The 18,517-nt window shown below is 41.7% G+C and overlaps 1 protein-coding gene across 1 annotated transcript in view; it reads left to right on the top strand.

The window, feature by feature from the left end:
- The window catches only part of LOC126145179 (trypsin-like), a 40,919-nt gene that overhangs the window by 13,294 nt on the left and 9,108 nt on the right, over window positions 1–18,517 (top strand). The window contains exons 4-6 of the mRNA XM_049915538.1: window positions 619–769; window positions 8,163–8,276; window positions 14,984–15,148. Of these exons, the coding sequence (XP_049771495.1) occupies window positions 619–769; window positions 8,163–8,276; window positions 14,984–15,148 (430 nt within the window). The remainder of the gene's footprint in view (window positions 1–618; window positions 770–8,162; window positions 8,277–14,983; window positions 15,149–18,517) is intronic.

The following is an 18,517-nucleotide window of genomic DNA, read 5'->3' as shown; positions in this document are numbered from 1 at the left end:
CAAGTGCAAACTGCTACCAAAGAACAAATTGGAGAACAAGTGGACTAAACCGCTAGGTGGCGGTGGATATGTGGTACACCCTGCATTTGTTTGTTTACAACTACATTTTCATCGTTATATCGTATAAAACTACTTCATCAGTAAACAATTCAAGGGAATTGTTCTACAGTGTTTTAGAAAAATGTACTGTAATGTGATTTCGATGAATTATTCAAGTTTGCACTTGTCTCGTGATTGAGAATGTTGACGAGATACAAAGTATCTAACGAACCATTTTATATGATTGACAAAACACAGGTAAGCTAGGAAGCCACATCCACTCATTATATTGTATCCCTAATCAATTTTGAAAGGTAGCATATTTTCATGCCGTCTGATAACAGTTTGCACTAAATTTTATATCCTTTGAAAGTGACGGAATGTGGAAACGCGTAAGGTGAGTTTGTAAATAATAAAAAATGTGGTCAAGACATCAGAAAAATTATTAAAGGTCGTCAAAAAGGCCGCTTGGTCTCGCAGTATTCTCTTGTAAACTGCAGACGTATAACTGTTCTCAGGAAAAGTATTATGGAAAGGAAATATATACATTCCTTGTTTATAGTGTGATTCTTCTTACAGCGACGTGCTGGACCAAGTGATAGTGTCCGCTGGCATGACCAACGTCAGGGACTTCGATGACCCGAACCTTCAGACCCAGGCAGCGGAGGCGGCATTCATCCACGACGGCTTCGACAACGATAAGCTCACCTACGATATCGGAATCCTTAGAGTGAGTGGCGCTACAGCTCTCGCCATCTGTCTTTCTATTCTGCAGTATACTGTATGTTTCTGTTAGAGGTGTGGGATGCTTTCGCTTTATTCTCTACCGTCGTCGGTGGGTACTGGCGACGTTTGGGTATTGTACGTATGGTACAGCACTGAGGAACGAGTTTTGAAATAATTACGCGTATGGGTGGTTTTTTGATAACTGTAACATTTCAGAACTGTGTGTTGGATTAATCCACCCTAGGAAGGTGTGACGCAGGGATCTGGTTTACACAAAAATCCGGTACTGAGACGATTACGTCTGACGAACCTTGGGTATACCGAGGTGCACCGCTCAGCCTGTCAGCGTGGAGTTCAACGCTGTATGAATGTCGCATGTTTTAGTTTACCATATGAGGACCTTCGAGTTACAGATGCAGTGTGTATGTTACAAAGTCTGAATACTTTGTTACTTGATCAAATTTCTGGAAGACTACTATCGCTGCTTTTGCATTTGGATCTCTTACAATTGTATTTACTTTAATTGGAAACTAAAGAACCTTACTGTGTTTTATGTACGGCTCTTTATTATAAACAACGTCTATCTCGCAGTTTTCTACTAATTTACGTATATCAGTCATTGCTCTAGCACAGTGGTTAGCATTTATTTGTAATATCGACATGTATCAAGGCTGTCTAGTAAGGAAGTCACAGAGTTCTGATACGTTCGTTGGTATGCTGTTTTGACTTTCAATAGAATTTGGTCAGTCCCTTCAGGAATCGGGAAGACCACTTAACCTACTTTTGGGTGTATCACGCCAGTAATGTAGGACAGGGCCATCTGAAGTGTTTTGAGGTCCTCCATTCTATTTAGACGAAGATTATTTTCACGATTTTTATACCAGTTTTTTATTCCCTGTTGCATTTCTACAGCTCGTGTAATGCCCTTTGAGGGCAATTTCATACCCTCGATAGGCTGCTGATTGTCAAGTTTCCGGTGGCCTCACTGCGTTGCTGTCGACCCCACTTCAAAAGACTTGGTGGAGCGATAGAGCATCAAAAAGGGGATGCTTCATCTGTTTTACTATGCCTTTCATCCTTCTTTGCCTCGGTACTGATTTCATCACGTTGTGCGTGGTTTTCACAGAAAGAAGTGTTCGCTTAACAAATCGCACCCCACACCTATGATTTACAGCAGGGTCGGCCACGACATACCAGACTACACGCAAGCCTTATGTGTGGGCTGCTGGCAGACCGAAGCTCGGCTTTTCTCGTATTTGCTCAGTACTTCTCGGAAGTACTTGCTACAGCGTGACATTTTATTTAGCAATGCGGAGCGACACTTTTCGGTCAGCACGAATTTCTTCAGTTCGACAGAATTGTGGTGACAGTGCTGTTTAGCCTTTGCTATCTATTCGTGGCATAAATGAAGTCCTCAAGTCCAAAAAGAGGCACTGTAGTGATCTATAATCACAAGCTTTTAAAAGTGAATCAGAATGAAAGAAGAGAAGTCTAGCAGTTCGCAGTACCTGTCATACACAGAGACATAATCGATGGGTACAGCATATTTGCTCTGAAAAGACATTACAGCACCATGCACAAAGAATTAAAAGATTTAGTTGATGACGAAGGAGCAAACAATTACAATGATTAAAATGTTCAAATGTGTGTTAAATCTTATGGGACTTAACTGCTAAGGTCATCAGTCCCTAAGCTTACACACTACTTAACCTAAATTATCCTAAGGACCAACACACACACCCATGCCCGAGGGAGGACTCGAACCTCCGCCGGGACCAGCGCCCTAGACCGCTCGGCTAATCCCGCGGCTTACAATGATCGACGATGGGACTTACTGTGCTGTACTTCAAGAAGCACTTCGTGCTAAATTTTCAGACATGGAGCGCTTGATGACATTTGTGATATGAATAAAAAATTTTCTGAGGTCGTACGCATTATTCCACTGTCAGTGGCAACAGATTTCGATGGAACTGAAAGACGAGTATCTTACATATTACTGCAAAGTACATTGGTTAAGCCAAGGAGCATGCCTGGAACGATTTTGCGATACAAAACCCGCTATTGTTAAATTTATGAAGGAAAAAGAAGAGCAGGAACAAAAATTAGACCATCCAAAATGGATTGCAGACCCTATTTTAAAGTAGACTTGACTCCACACTGTGTACAGTGAGACACTGCAAGGTGAGAAATGACTTATTTTTGATTAGATGACGGTGCATTTAAAAAGAAAATGGCATTGTGGAACGGACCAGTTCTGACAAAATCCCATCCATTCCCTAAGCTCACTGGCGTTAAGCAAAAAGTAACATTTGAAGAACTCATTGTGGCTTCGAAAGAAATGCAAGGATAGCTTTCTATCCGTTTTGAGGAAACTGCCAAATTCACACCTGCTTTCGAGCTGTTTTCAAGACCGTTTGTCATTTCAGTTTGAAGTGTCCTGTGCATGTGCATATGTAACAGATAGATCAGCAGTGAAATTACTGTTTAAACGACAAATTATTATATGTTAAAACTGTTCTGGAAATTCATGTTTTTTTTGGGGGGGGAGAGTCTCCAAGTCCCCAAAATGACGATGAAAATCAATATTTTGAACATGGGTGTACTACAGCAACGGTTACAGAACAGCAGATATAAAAGACAGACAACGAGTTGCAATAAATGGTGGTTTACAAATAATCTTGACCACGGTTTAGACGTATTTAAACCCATCTTCTACAGAAGGACAAGAAAACTTCACATTAGAAATTCATTCAGTAAAATCTGTCTCCACATAACATGTATCGGCAACGATCTGTATGCTCACATGTAAAAATCAAGGCCCTTAGAGTCAAGGGCTTGACACATCAGTCGACGTGTAGCTACTAACATGGTCTGTTATTTTAAGCGATTGGTTTTACTGATGTGATAAACCCTTAATTCTATGGGCCTTAATTTTTACACGTGGACATACAGACCGTTGATGATACGTGTTATGTGGAGACAGCTTTTACTGAATGAATCGCTAATGTGAATATTGTTTGTCCTTCTGAAGAAGATGGGTTTCAGTCCTCGAAACCATTGTCAAGGCTATTTGAAAACCACCACTTATTGCAACTGGTTGGCTATCTTTTATACATTATGTGATCAAAAATATCCACACACCTTCCTGGAAATGACTTAAAAGGTGGTGACGCCCTCCTTAGGTAATGCTGGAATTCAGTATGGTGTTGGCCCACACTTAGCCTTGATGACAGCTTCCACTCTCGCAGGCATACTTTCAATCAGGTGCTGTAAGGTTTCTTGGGGAATGGCAGCCCATTCTTCACGGAGTGCTACGCTGAGAAGAGGTATCGATGTCGGTCGGTGAGACCTGGCACGAAGTCGGCGTTCCAAAACATCCCAAAGGTGTTGTGTAGGATTCAGGTTAGGACTCTGTGCACGCCATTCCACTACAGGGATGTTATTGTTGTGTAACCACTACGCCACAGGCCATGCATTATGAACAGGTGCTCGATCGTGTTGAAAGATGCAATCACCATCCCCGAATTGCTGTTCAACAGTGGGAAGCAAGAAGGTGCTTGAAACATCAATGTAGGTCTGCGCTGTGACAGTGCCTCGCAAAACACCAAGGGGTGCAAGCCCCCTCTATGAAAACCACAACCACACCATAGCAGCACTGCCTCCGAATTTTATTGTTGGCACTACACACGCTGAGAGATGACATTCACCGTGCATTCACCATACCCACACCCTGCCATCAGATCGCCACATTGTGTGCCGTGACTCGTCACTCCACACAACGTTTTTCCACTGTTCAATCGTCCAATGTTTACGCTTCTTACACCAAGCGAGGCGTCGCTTGGCATTTACAGGCATCATGTGTGGCTTATGAGCAGCCGGTGGCTTATGAAATCCAAGTTTACTCACCTCAGGTCTAACTGTCATAGTACTTGCAGTGGGTCCTGATGCAGTTTGGAATTCCTGTGTGATGGTCTGGAGAGATATCTGCCTATTACACATTACGACCTTCTTCAACTGTCGGCGGTCTCCGTCAGTCAACAGACGAGGTCGGCCTGTACGCTTTTGTGCTTACGTGTCCCTTCAGGTTTCCACTTCGCTATCACATCAGAAACAGTGGACCTAGGGATGTTTAAGAGTGTGGAAATCTTGCGTACAGACGTATGACACAAGTGACACAGTCACCTGACTACGTTCGAAGTCCATGAGTTCCGTGGAGCGCCCCATTCTGGTCTCACACGATGTCTAGCACTTAGGCGCCGACGCCCGTAAAAATACGGGCGTGCGCGACCTGCCCGAAAGTCCGGCGCCCGTAATTTTACGGGCGCTTGTTCTCGTTCTTCCCCTTCTTTCCTTTGTGTGTTCTTACGGCTCCCGCTTGTCTGGGAGGCGCTGCATGGACTGTAGTTCGAGTATTGTTCACTAGATAGTGCGGGCATGCTGTGGAAGGGTGTGCTTCCCTTTTTTTTGTCGGGTTTTGTGAGCAGTGATTTTTTCCCACGCGGTCTCAATAGTGTCGACATGGCGAAGCGTGGCTTGACGGACGAAGAAATTGCTCGCGAGTTATATCGTGATTTAGAAGAAATTGACGTTGATTTGTCAGAGGAAGATATTGTAGATGACTCTGATGATGATGTGGACTATGTTCAAGAAGAAGTTTCTGGCAGTTCAGGTAAAGAATTCTGACAACTGTTCAGACTTTCACTGAAAAAACTCTCAGTACGTAATTATGATTTTATTTGCAAATACTACTCTTCTGATAGACTCAGAAGAGGAGAGCAGGTATCCAAGCACTTCAGCAGCAAGTAATCCCGTCGATATTGTGCCTGAAGAACGAGCGAGACTAACGGCGAGGGGGAAGCCGAGACGTGCGCGCCGCGCCGATTCTGAGGAAGGTTGGACGACTACTGATCGTGCACCAGATATCGATCTATTCTCAGGGCAATTTGGAATATGCAATGTTGTCAGTTTAGACCAGAACAGTGCATCTCTAGAACTTTTTTCATATTTCCTGACAGACAGTATGATGCAACATATAAAGGAACAAACTAACCTGTATCCTCAACAATGCATCAGGAAATTATCAAAGTGGAAAGGAGTTACAGTTATTTTTGAAATAAGGAAGTTTCTGGCAAAGTGTGGCGAAAAGACACAAGCTACCAGTGTAGTGAATGTAAAGTAGCACTGTGCAAAATGCCGCGCTTCAAATTTTACCACACAAAGAGCAAAGAGCAAGACATACTGTATCCATCATAATTACAATTTTTGTGTAAAATAAAAAAAATCCTTCTGGAAAATACAGGAATATACTTTTGACCAATTTTTCCTTTTTTCAAAAACAATGTTATAATAATAACGCTTGTGAAAAGTATGTATTAATTCAAGAGAAAGGTATTATGTATGGTTTTAAACAAGAAAGTCTAGGTTTTTCAATAAGAGTAATTTTATTGCTATAACTGAAACCTTTCTTGAGTTGTAGTAGTTTAAAATACGTTAAAATCGGCCAGTCTTTGTGGTAGACACCCGCGCGCAATGGCTCAGGACCCAAAGTGCTAGTGACTACTGAGTTCGCTGGTATGGAGTACCTGGCAGTAGGTGGCAGCTAGGCGAGAAACCTGTGGCACGAGAGCGAGAAGCACTGCTCGTGTGCCTATTTACACTATCTCTGTCAAGCACCTCGCGGTCGTCCTGAAAGTAACAATCACGCAGTTCCTTCTACCGTGAGGAACAGAGAGAAGTGCAAATAACTGAGCGCCATGTCCAATAAATATACAGAATGCGCCAGAATATCATATCCCAAAGCAGTTGCATGTGTCACTGTCTGCTGTAAAGCATGTGTGACACGGTCTTGTGCAGAAGATATCCCTTAAAATTTTTGCGTGATAGCTTTCCACAATCACACCTTGATAGCCTCGTTACATTTTAATGTCATTGTCAGGGCTTTATGCAAATAATCTGTTAACAGCACATCATGGAAATCGAATTGAACACACATACCGACGTTGCTCGATGACGTCCGTATCTTCGCTTTTTTCGACACCAGCCTTCAGTTCTTTTACTGCTTGCTCCACTAATTGGCTTTGCCGAGAGATGGGCTGTCAGATTTTAGTTTATCTTACGGGCAACCGTATTCGAAACGGCTTCACCACGTAAGCACAGACACACTCTCCGGGTTCGATTCCCGGCGGGGTCAGGGATTTTCACCTGCCTCGAGATGACTGGGTGTTTGTGTTGTCCTCATCATTTCATCATCATCCAGGAAAGTGGCGAAATTGGACTGAGCAAAGATTGGATAATTGTACGGGCGCTGATAACCACGCAGTTGAGCGCCCCACAAACCAAACATCATCCTCATCACGTAAGCACAGAGCTATTCTTTAGGACATTGTCTCCGTACGCGGAATCAGATTGTCACGATTTTACTCGATGTCTTTGTCTTTCTTCTTTTCTTTTTTTAAAAAAAAGGAAGAATGGAAACATGACGCTAATCACCAATCGCGGTTTCATCGTCTGTAAAGTGTGTATTGTCCTGAAGTTCGTTGAGTACCATAATTCTACTAGTGCAGGCGAAATAAACTGAGGAAATGTGGAAATTTAAGCAAATGTAAGAGATTTGAGGAGTAGTTGCTTTCTTGCTATGATAATCTTTTTATACAGTGAACCAATGAAGTAAGTACATACCACCATTCGTTCCATACCTGCGAATTCTCTTCCTTGTTGCTATTTTGGAGCATGGTGGAGAAATGGCTGTCGAACACTACAGAGACGGTTGCTCCACAGTGTAGAACGTGTATTATACGAATTTCTTGGCCGCTTCTAGAATACAGTGAACGATTCCAAAACATTGGTTGATACGTCTGCTTAGCAGTGAGTTTGACAGACGATTTATCTACGATCTCCGATGACAGGCGTCTCGATCGAGAATTTTGTATAGCTGTGTTGTAGTAACTTCGAGTGAACTGTCACTTGGTTTCCTTTTTTGCATCTAGGATGGCCAACAATATTTATCTGAGGAGCAAGAAGACTATTTAAGAAATGGTGAAAACGGATAATGTTATGAATGCAGCTGCTATAGTTACCTTTAACTAGACAATTTAATATTCAAAGTGCTTGTAAAACACCACTTCGGTATTCCTACTGCTTATGCAGTACCTGTGGACCTCGAAGCCCATATTTCGTCTGCACACGGTTCTGGCTCTAAATGCATAGTTTCAGCTGTTTGTCGCTTCTTCTTTGGTCGGTGTATGTATCTAACACACATCCATTCGTGAGAAAGGGATGACTGTTGGTTGCGTTTAGTTTAGTGCATAATTTCTGTTTTATTTTCGAAGCTGTAAAACTCATTGGTTGGTTCAACTGAATCTGCTCGTAACTGAACGTGAACGTGTTATGTTGAGCAGGTGGCGGGGAGCTTCAACCTGGACGGGACTTACGTGGCAGCAGCCACCCTGCAGGACAGCACGCCTCCTGCGGGAACCATCTGCACCATCACCGGCTGGGGATACGTTGAACAGGTGAGACTCTCGACAGTGAATTTTGACTCTCCAGTGTAGTGTGCGCTGATTTGAAACATCTTAGCAGTTTAAAACTGTGTGCCGAACCTGGACTCGAATCTTGGAACTTCGCTTTTTTCGTACAATTGCACTACCGACTGTGCTATCCAAGAACAACTCAGGACCCACCGTCACAGCTTTACTTCCAACAATCCCTCATCTCCTACCCTCCAAATTTCACACCAAGTTCTTCTCCACCAAAACTCGCACCTGGAAGCTTTAGAAGGTAGGATTTGAGGTACCGGGCTAAGTAAAGCACAGATGTGGAGGGAGAGTCGTGAGTCATGTTTGGATGACTCAAACAGTGGAACACTTGACCCCGCATGGCAAAGGTTCTGGTTCTGGATCCAGCAGACAGTGTTAATCTGCCAGAGTTTCAGGTGAGATTCTGTGTAATACTGAACCAGTGAGTTCAGTTACGAGTGCAGGCCACTCTGAAATGAAGTAAGTAAGGTGCTAGCTGCACAGTGTAGTAGGAGACTCCCTGGCAGAGATAAATTTACGCCTAAGTTTCGTAAGCCATCTCACGGTGTGTGGCAGATGAAACTTCCATTACCACCCCCCACCCCCACTCCCTCTCCTCCCTTTTCCTAGTCTAATCGCACACTGCACTCCTTTAATTTTCTTCTCTTGGTCATTTCGCGAGGCATAAGTGGAGGAGAGTAATATGTTTTGGGATAACTCTTTGAAAGCCAGAAGAAAAAATGCCAGTAAACTTCTCTATGTAGTGTTTACCATTGGAGTCTGGTGAGCATCTCTATAACGCTCTTGGGCTTGCTAATCGAACCCGTGACGAAACGAGCCGTTATTCGTAGGATATCCTGTACCTCTTCTATTAACCATACCTGGTAAGGAGCTCAGTCTGACACGCGAAGAATCTGTCGACCACGTGCTTCGTAAGCTCTTCCTTCGTGGATGAATTAATTTTTTTAAGATTCTTCCGGTGAATCTCAGCCTGACATCTGGCTTTCCTACCACCAGTTTTATTTGCTCGTTCCACTTTAGATGGCTCTGAGCACTGTGGGACCTAACATCTATGGTCATCAGTCCCCTAGAACTTAGAATTACTTAAACCTAACTAACCTAAGGACATCACACAACACCCAGTCATCACGAGGCAGAGAAAATCCCTGACCCCGCCGGGAATCGAACCCGGGAACCCGGGCGCGGGAAGCGAGAACGCTACCGCACGACCACGAGCTGCGGACTCCACTTTAGATCCCTCCCAATGGTTATTCCTAGGGCATTAAGGGTTATTGCTGCATCCGATGATTCATCGCCAGTTGTGTAACCATAAAGCAGTCGATGTCCATACCTGTTTGCGCGCAGTATCTTACATTTATTTACAGCCACGCCCAGCTGCTAGTTTTGCACCAATCGTTCATTTCAAGGGCTCCCTGCATCATTTCGCGGAGTCTCCGAAGTTATCCAGTAGATCAGGGGTAGTCGACCTTTTTTTACCTACTGCCCACTTTTGTATCTGTGGAAGTAGTAAAAATGTTTGATCGCCCACCGTTCTCTCAACCATGACGATTTTTAAGGTAGGTAAGTCACTATATTTTACAAAGCAGAGTTACAGCAAGTTAAAACATGTAAGAATACTTACTTACCAAATACTTTATGTGAAAATTTTATGACAAATCAGTGTAAACGTTCTTAGAATGCCTACCGCAAACGGTACACCAAGAAAGCTGGAAATCCCACTAGTGGGCGGTAGGGACCCTGTTGACCACCATTCCACTAGATCATTTATATATATTGTTAACCTCATGGACACGATAACACTACCCTAGGGTGTCGTCAGGAGTGCTCCAGGGAAGCGTAATGGGACTACTGTTATCTTCTGTATAAGACTAAATGATAAGGCGGGCAGGGTGAGCAGCAATCTGCGGTTGTTTGTTGATGATTCTGTGGTGTACGGAAAGGTGTCGAAGATGAGTGACTATAGAACGGTACAAGATGACTTTAAGCAAAATTTCTAGTTGGCGTGATGAATGGCGGATGGCTAGAAATGTAAGAAAAAGTATATTAATGCGGATAAGTAGGAAAAACAAACTCGTAATGTACGGACATGGCACTAGTAGCGTACTGTTTGCAACAGTCACGTGGCTTAAATATCTGTGCAAAACGTTGCAGAGCAACATGTAACGGAATGAGCATGTGATGATTGTGGTAGCAAAGGCGAATCTGACTTCGGTTTATTGGGAGGATTTTAGGAAAACTGGATCATCTGTGAAGGAGACCGCATATACGACGCTAGTGCGACCTGTTCTTGATTAATGCTCGACTGTTAAGGTTCCATACCAGGTCGGATTAAAGGAAGACATCAAAGCAATTCAGAGTTGACACGCTAGATTTGCTACTGGTATGTTCGAACAACACACAAATGTTACGAAGTTGGTTCGGACACTTAAATTGGAATCCCTGGGGGGGGGCAGGCTATAAAATTTAGAGAACCAGCATTTGCAGCTGACTGCAAAACGATTCTACAGCCGTCAACACATATGTCGCGTAAGGACCACGAAGATAATATACGAGGAATTAGGGCTCATACTGAGGCATACAGACAGCCGTTTGTCTCTCACTCTACCTGCGAATGCAACAGGAAAGGAAACGACTAGTAACAACGTGCCGTACTGTGGCATGCAGATTATGTATGTAGATACAGATGTACTCCAAGATAACTTGTTACGTGTATCATATCCGTCCATTTAAGAACAATATGTTGAGTTCTGTCTACAAGTAAATTCTGAATCCAATCACAGGACCGGCAAGTTTCTCTGTAAGTCTGAACTGTAGTGCGAAACTGTATGGAATGCTTTTCGGAGCTCAAGGACCACCACATCAATCTGGGTGACGTTGTCTACAACGCTCTGGATCACACAGACGAATAGAGCGAGCTGTTTCACATCATCCCTGCTTGTGAAATCAATGTTGGTTTGCATAGAGGAAATCAAAAAAGTACATAACACGCAAGTATAAAACATTTTCCATAACTTTGCAACACACTGACGCCAGCGCAATAGGTCTATAACTATTATATTTGCCCTATGAACCTCTTTAAAACAGGAATAGCGGGGTTTCCTTTCTTTGTTTTTTTTTTTTTTAACACACAGCTTGGTATCCTTCATGGCGTCGGCGATAAACAATTTTTTGCTCCTAGAAATGGAGCAAGTTCGTTCACACTTTCACATAATCTTATCAGAATCTCATCACGTACTTATGTCTTTACTCTGTTGAATAATTTTAGTCGACGATCGCTTACTTACTGTCATTTCGGAGCTCGTGCCATAAGTTTTCCTGTTGCTATCTAGTACGCTCTCTCGTTATGTAAAAGGGGTCGCAAGTTTCCTCGCTAAACTAACCCCTGAAGTATTGAGATAAATTTAACTCACATTTTACTGCCCAGGCCCCGATGTACAAAATAAATTACAGCAGTCAGAGAAACAGTACAACAATTGGCAGTTTCGTTGGAGAATAAGCTTAGCTCTGTAGTAAATTTGGTTTTTTGGTAGGTAGTTTATTTTTTAAAGTTTAGGGGGGTAGGAACTCGTGAATGAGACTACCCCTGATTTTCGATCCGAAGTAAAATTGCCAAAAGAAAATTTACTTCTGTGTGAACAAATTTCTATTAAAGTTTTCTAAGTCGCCAAAAGAAAGTGTTTTTAATGCAGTATTGAGAATATAACTTTTCACGACCGTATCGGACAATATGGGTCAATTTACTACAGAAATAACAACCTTGGATAATTTTTGAGATTTAACAGAGTGAATTTGCTTTTAGAATCCCTTTTTACCTAATTTTACAGTAGGCTGTGTAGATCTTCGTTTTCTCTTGATAGCTGCTGGTCAGGCTATTGTCTCCGTTGATTTTCTCCCTCCGATTCTTGAAGTAGGTAGGTATGGAAATGATTTTTTTTCTAACTCTTGATCTTGCTGTTTTTCATATTCATTTATTGCTTGTACTTATTTACGACCATACGAAATTGAGTTGCAATGAAATCTGACATTATCGAATCTTCAAACTGGTCAATATCATTTACAAGAATACATCAGTCACTTGCACTGTTCCTATGAACTGCTCTACGTGTTATCACAGTAAGAGATCTTAATTGCAACTGTTACCGCTCTCGACTGGCGGACGTCTATCAACGCAACCGCACCTCTTTGGTCAGAGATAGCAATGCCTTGTCTTCGCCGCTTCCGACCAAAGAACGCGTTTACAAGAAAATTTATTTATTTATTTTAGTATAAATTTACAAAAATGATAATTTAAATAATTAATTGCGTAATTTCATTTGAAAAAAAATAAACATTTTTCTTGTTTGTCATTTGCGTCAGTGGGGAGGGGTCTGTTCCACTACAGCCCCTATGATAAATTCCATCAAACATTTCATTCTTGTAATTCTAAAAGACTGCCTTTCTTTTACGTTCTTTAACCTTTATTTCCTTTTCCACACTTTTTGTTTTGTATTGATATTATTATAATATAAAACTGACTCTACACGCTCACTTCTTGACGTTACTTTCTATGTAAAAGTGTGTGCACGTCCAGTCTAAAAGTAAGACATCTCGGTGGATGTAACTGAGTTTTATAGACGCCTCACCTGGTGAGAGTACGTAAATACCATTGCATGCAAGTAAGCATTCACTGTGCGAAAGTAGCTGCAACAGTCTGAAAGAATTGGCGAGGGGAGTCGCAGTGCGCTCGTACTGAGATATACTACTGTGGGCGTAGGAAGTTCTTTGCCTAAATGACTTCAGACGTGGAGTACTCTGTGTGTGTGTCCCCAATGATCTGGTCCGGAACACGTGCCGAGCCTGTATCACATTCTCATTCCGACGCACAGTGGAATATTTGCAGCGAAATCCTGGCCAAAATCAAAGTCTAAAGCACTCCAGTTCGCTTTTAATTTAATTCAAATGGTTCAAATGGCTCTGAGCACTATGGGACTTAACTTCTGAGGTCATCAGTCCCCTAGAACTTAGAACTACTTAAACCTAACTAACCCGAGGTAGGATACGAACCTGCGACCGTAGCGGTCGCGCGGTTCCAGACTGTAGCGCCTATAACTGCTCGGCCACCACGGCCGGCTTTAATTTAATGATAAGTGTAATATCCCTAAAGTAAAAAAATTCGTTTTCCATTTTCAGTGGCAGAAAACAGAAACAAAAGTGACCTGTAGTAAGGCTGTAAAATCTTAACTTTTATCTCTCGAAGGCAGTGGCTCAATAATACTTCTGTATAACACCAAGGCCAATTTCAGAAATGTAAGAATTAATTTTTATAATTTGTTTTTGTTTTTTTTAGAAAAAAGTACACATGTATATTTGAATCCTTTAGTATTCCGTATATAAAATAAACAGCCCATGAAGCACAATTCGGATTCATTATTGACGAAAATATAACTGAAAAGGGTAATTTTATAGCAGATAAATATGACAAAAAGAGATATAACTTGAACGTGACAATATTAAGGAATTAGCAACTTACTAAAATTCGCACTCATTAAGAAACGCAGAAATATTCGTAACAAATCAGTCTAATCTAATCTAATCTAATCTAACCGTATGTAGCAGCAACATTAACGAAGACAACATTAATGCAATGACAACTCGCAATCAGAGAAAGAGGTCTCGCCTTGTGTCCGCCAGGTGGCAGCACTTATGACTATTTCGCCGAATTTCATCTTTGTACAATAATTTCAGCATCATCTCCCTTCTTCTTAGGATTATTGTGCAATCTTTGATGTTGTTTCTCTTCTGCTTATGTTAAAGACTTCCTTTTCCTTTTTTAAAAATACTGATTATTGATTGAAAAGAACATTAAAGGTGAAATAATAAAGTTTTACAGATTCACATTCACATGAGTCATGCAGTTTACATATTTACTTATAAGGTCATTTGCAATCGGCACACACATGAATTTTTCAACAGGTTAAACGAAAGATGTATGTTATTTTAAAAACTTCTATTTAAGTACGGGAAATCTGGAGAATTTTTATCCTTGTAACCGGCTCTCAGTACTGTAACAATCGCAACTACACTTTAGAATAGGCCCAATAAGCCCCACCACATTCAAAACTGCTGAAGAAAATGACAGACAAACTAAAACATTGTTCAGTTAAACTCATCAGTGTCATTGGTGTGTTATAAATTCGAGCAATTAGGTTGGTTCAAGTTTAAATACAAGCTGTTAAAATCCCTTGATATCTAGATCTGCTAAATTTAAAAAAAAAAATTCTTTTAGTAAAGCCACAAAAAATTAGAATCACGCTAACACCTTAATCAAGAAAAATATACCCTGGGAGAAAATGCTCACTTCAACTGTTGCTAGGGGCTAACAGATATGCCACAGGCCCCAAAACGCAGGTATGAACCTACCAGTTGGTCAATTACTATACAATATACTTGCTACACTCTTTGGGCAAACTAATTTTTGCAGTTGGTTGGCGACGATTTCGGTACAAGTACTCCACTGTGCACCACCCTGCACAATTTCCGACGAGATCACGGCCTATAATCCCACAGAACAATTCCATCCGTCGAGGCAGTGAGACTGCCATCTCTCCAAATCGACAGCCACCATCGACGCACTCACGTGCGTATTTATTTTCCAGATGCACTGGATGTGGTGATTATCAAATACCGTTCGTTTTGTGTTTCAGGACGGATATTATGTGCTGCCTGCAATACTGCAAGCCGTAGATCTGCCGCTGATTCTGTCAGACGAGTGCGCCGAGTTGTACGCCAATTACGACGACCCTGACGGCGAAGTGCGAGCGGACAACATCTGTGCTGGACTGGAGGAAGGAGGAAAGGACTCCTGTAACGTGAGTAGCCGAACAGAACAACGTGACAAGTGTATCTGACTGGGGCAACAACGTGCTGTTTCTCGCATACAAACGAACCCATTGTGACTCTGGTTTCAGGGATGCATAACAATGGGCGCTGACGAATGGGACAATCAGGAGCTCTTCCTCAGAATCACGATCGTTTAAGGCTCGTTAGTACAATACGTCCGCAACGGGGAGCTCCGCGTGTCTCGTCTTGAGGGACGCGTAAAGTTGGCAGCACATTCATGTCACTGTAGGAGGGGGTAGCCAAGAAAACCGGGATAACTCTGCCGTGGGTGGAGCTTGTGTACTAATCATTTCTGCCGGTAGACACGTAGAGAGACATTCATTGCCAGTTCTGTGCCGCCTGTGTTGTCGACCTGGCTTGTTCCGTTCATCTGCAATGATTGTTTTCGACTGCGCAGTTTTGTTCGTGTTTCGTTTTTTTATGAAGCCAAGTTTAAGTGAACAAAGTTCAGCTGTAAAATTTTGTGTTCTACTCGGTAAAAATGTTGTTGAAACTGTTTTAATGTTGAAAATATCTTACCAAGATGACGCTATGGAGAAAACCAAAAGAACCATGCCATTTTTAGCCAAAAACTGTCACTGTATGGCCCCCACAGGACTACTGAATAATCTCAAAAACATGTCGTGAGACCACTAATGTTTAATATCGCAGATCAAGCTTGAATTGCGTTCCTGGCGGTTTCCAAAACTCTATGTATGTAGGTTATTTTCATACTCACTACACAGAGGCTAGATGAACCTGAAGTGCGTGCACTTTGTGGTGATCGATTTCAAACGGTCGTTTGGGGATCCAGGAAATCTTTCCTTCGCTACTCATATAGCATATAGGGATAGAAAGTATATCAAAAGGAAGGTTTAAATCTTCCGTCCGGTCGACACAGGAATACAATGATGTGGTAAGTGAGAAGCACAATTACACACCACTTTAACAAGTTCTTGAACTATGTTCCTTAATTTCACCTACTTTTCTATTACCCCAACGATTACCACATCTGTAACCTATTCGCAACGTCTTTTACTGAAGTGACACGTGTAACCTAGTCCTACAGGTTTCAGGAAGGCATCTATTTCGAAGACTTTTGTAACAGTAGAATGCGAATTAGTGTGATACTTGAAGTTATTATAACAACGAAATGTAGTGTTGGCAGAAGAGCCAACACTGTGTTGCAATAGGAGGCCGAAATGCACGCGTTTAATTCACGCCGGTGGCGCTAGGTCTGAAACAGGATACGTAATGAATGCTATAAAGAAAAGTACGTAGCTGCTGGAATACTTAACTTTAATCCATCATTTGTATACAGCATTCTGGATGATACAAGTGAGACTCTCTCTTGAAATGGTTAATGGCGCCTTGCTAGGTCGTAGCCATGAACTTAGCTGAAGGCTATTCTAACTGTCTCTCGGCAAATGAGAGAAAGGCTTCGTCAGTGTAGTCGCTAGCAAACTCGTCGTACAACTGGGGACGAGTCCGAGTACGTCTCTCTAGACCTGCCGTGTGGTGGCGCTCGGTCTGCAATTACTGACAGTGGCGACACGCGGGTCCGACATGTACTAATGGACCGCGGCCGATTTAAAGCTACCACCTAGCAAGTGTGGTGTCTGGCGGTGACACCACACGAAACACGTTGCGCTAACAGCTACCGAAAACGAAAAGTTTTTACAATTGTAGTGATTAATTTTTGAGTAGTTATCGAGAATGTTATTATTTTTTAACTGAAATTTAGCAGAGCTGTAAATGTTACATGAAAATAATATGGTCGTTAGCTCTTGTTTGAACAAAAGTTATGGAACTGTTTATGTTGAGTGGAAACATGAATGTGAATATTGAAATAGCTGTAAGCAAAAACAATCAATGCGCGCACGAGAGCTCGGTTGAGAACCCGTACATGACAAAATATTTTAATTTCTGTGAGACTGAACAGTTTGTGATAACTCAAAATAGAAAGTCATTCATTAATTTGACACATAACGCAACAATGATAGAGAAACGTTACTTTACTTCTGTTTTCAACGACCACTTTTGTTTTTTTCAATAAACAAAACACATTGTCAGAAACGTGATACATGAACACTGAATACATCCCGATCAGCAGTAATTGAAACTGACTATACCAAAAATACGAAAGCCAAGAATCACACTATAATGTGATATATTAAATTATAGGAACAAAAGCCTAATGTTGCTAGTAATGACTTGGATCTTATGCTTTTCAATTTTCCAATATGTTATCCTTCAGTGTTAAAAGTCGCTTCACATTACATATGTACACCCCACTACCCTCACGATCACTACACACCAGCTTGTCAAATGTAAAGGTATTATGTACAAACATATTTGTCCATTGCTATTATAAATATGAAGCTGACCTTCTTGATTCAACGATTTAAAATGGTATCTTTATCATGATTAAATCCAGGGTATCCAACGAATTATTCAAACAATGTTTGGCGAGCACTGAAAACTAAAACTCTGAAATACAAAAATAATATCATAATGACTGAGAAAAACCGTGTTGGACGGGATAAAAATGATACATTAGCACTCATCAAAAGGGAGTAACATGAAATAAACTCATCTTGAGTTCCTCTTGTGTGCCAACCTCTTCATCTCAGAGTAGCACTAGCAACCTACGTCCTCAATTATTTGCTGGATGAATTCCAGTCTCTGTCTTCCTCCCCTCTACAGCTTCCTCTGGTAGCATGGGAGTTATTCCGTGGTGTCTTAAGAGATGTCCTACCACCCTGTCTCTTCCTCTTGTCAGTGTTTTCTATATATTTCTGTCCTCGCCGATTCTCCGGAGATTTTCAATATTTTTCTGTAGCATCACATCTCAAGTACTTCGATTCTCTTAGTTTCCAGTTTTCCTATAGTCCATGTTTCACTACTATACAACGCTGTGTTCAAAACGTACAATCCCAGAAATTCCTTTCTCAAATTCCCATGTTCAATATTAGTAGACTTCTCTTCGCCAGGAATACCATTTCCGCCAGCGCTAGCCTGCTTTTCATGTCCTTGTTCTGTCAGTCGTGGGCTTTTTTTCTGCCTTAGGTTGCAGAATTCCTTAACTTCATCTACTTCGTGATTATCAATCCTGATGTTAAGTTTCTGCTGTTCTCATTTCTGCTACTTCTGAATACTTTCGCCTTTCTTCGATTCACTCTCAGTTCACACTCTATATTCATTAGATTGTTCATCGCATTGAGCAGATCCTGTAATTGTTCTTCACTTTCACTGAGGATAGCACCAGCGACTCTTATCATTGTTATGCTTTCATCTTGTGGCTTTAGTGGCTCTGAGCACTATGGGACTTAACATCTATGGTCATCAGTCCCCTAGAA

This window comes from Schistocerca cancellata, chromosome 2, assembly GCF_023864275.1.
Source record: "Schistocerca cancellata isolate TAMUIC-IGC-003103 chromosome 2, iqSchCanc2.1, whole genome shotgun sequence".
NCBI classification, from domain to species: Eukaryota; Metazoa; Arthropoda; class Insecta; order Orthoptera; family Acrididae; genus Schistocerca; species Schistocerca cancellata.
This window is presented reverse-complemented; position numbering and strand designations above follow the sequence as displayed.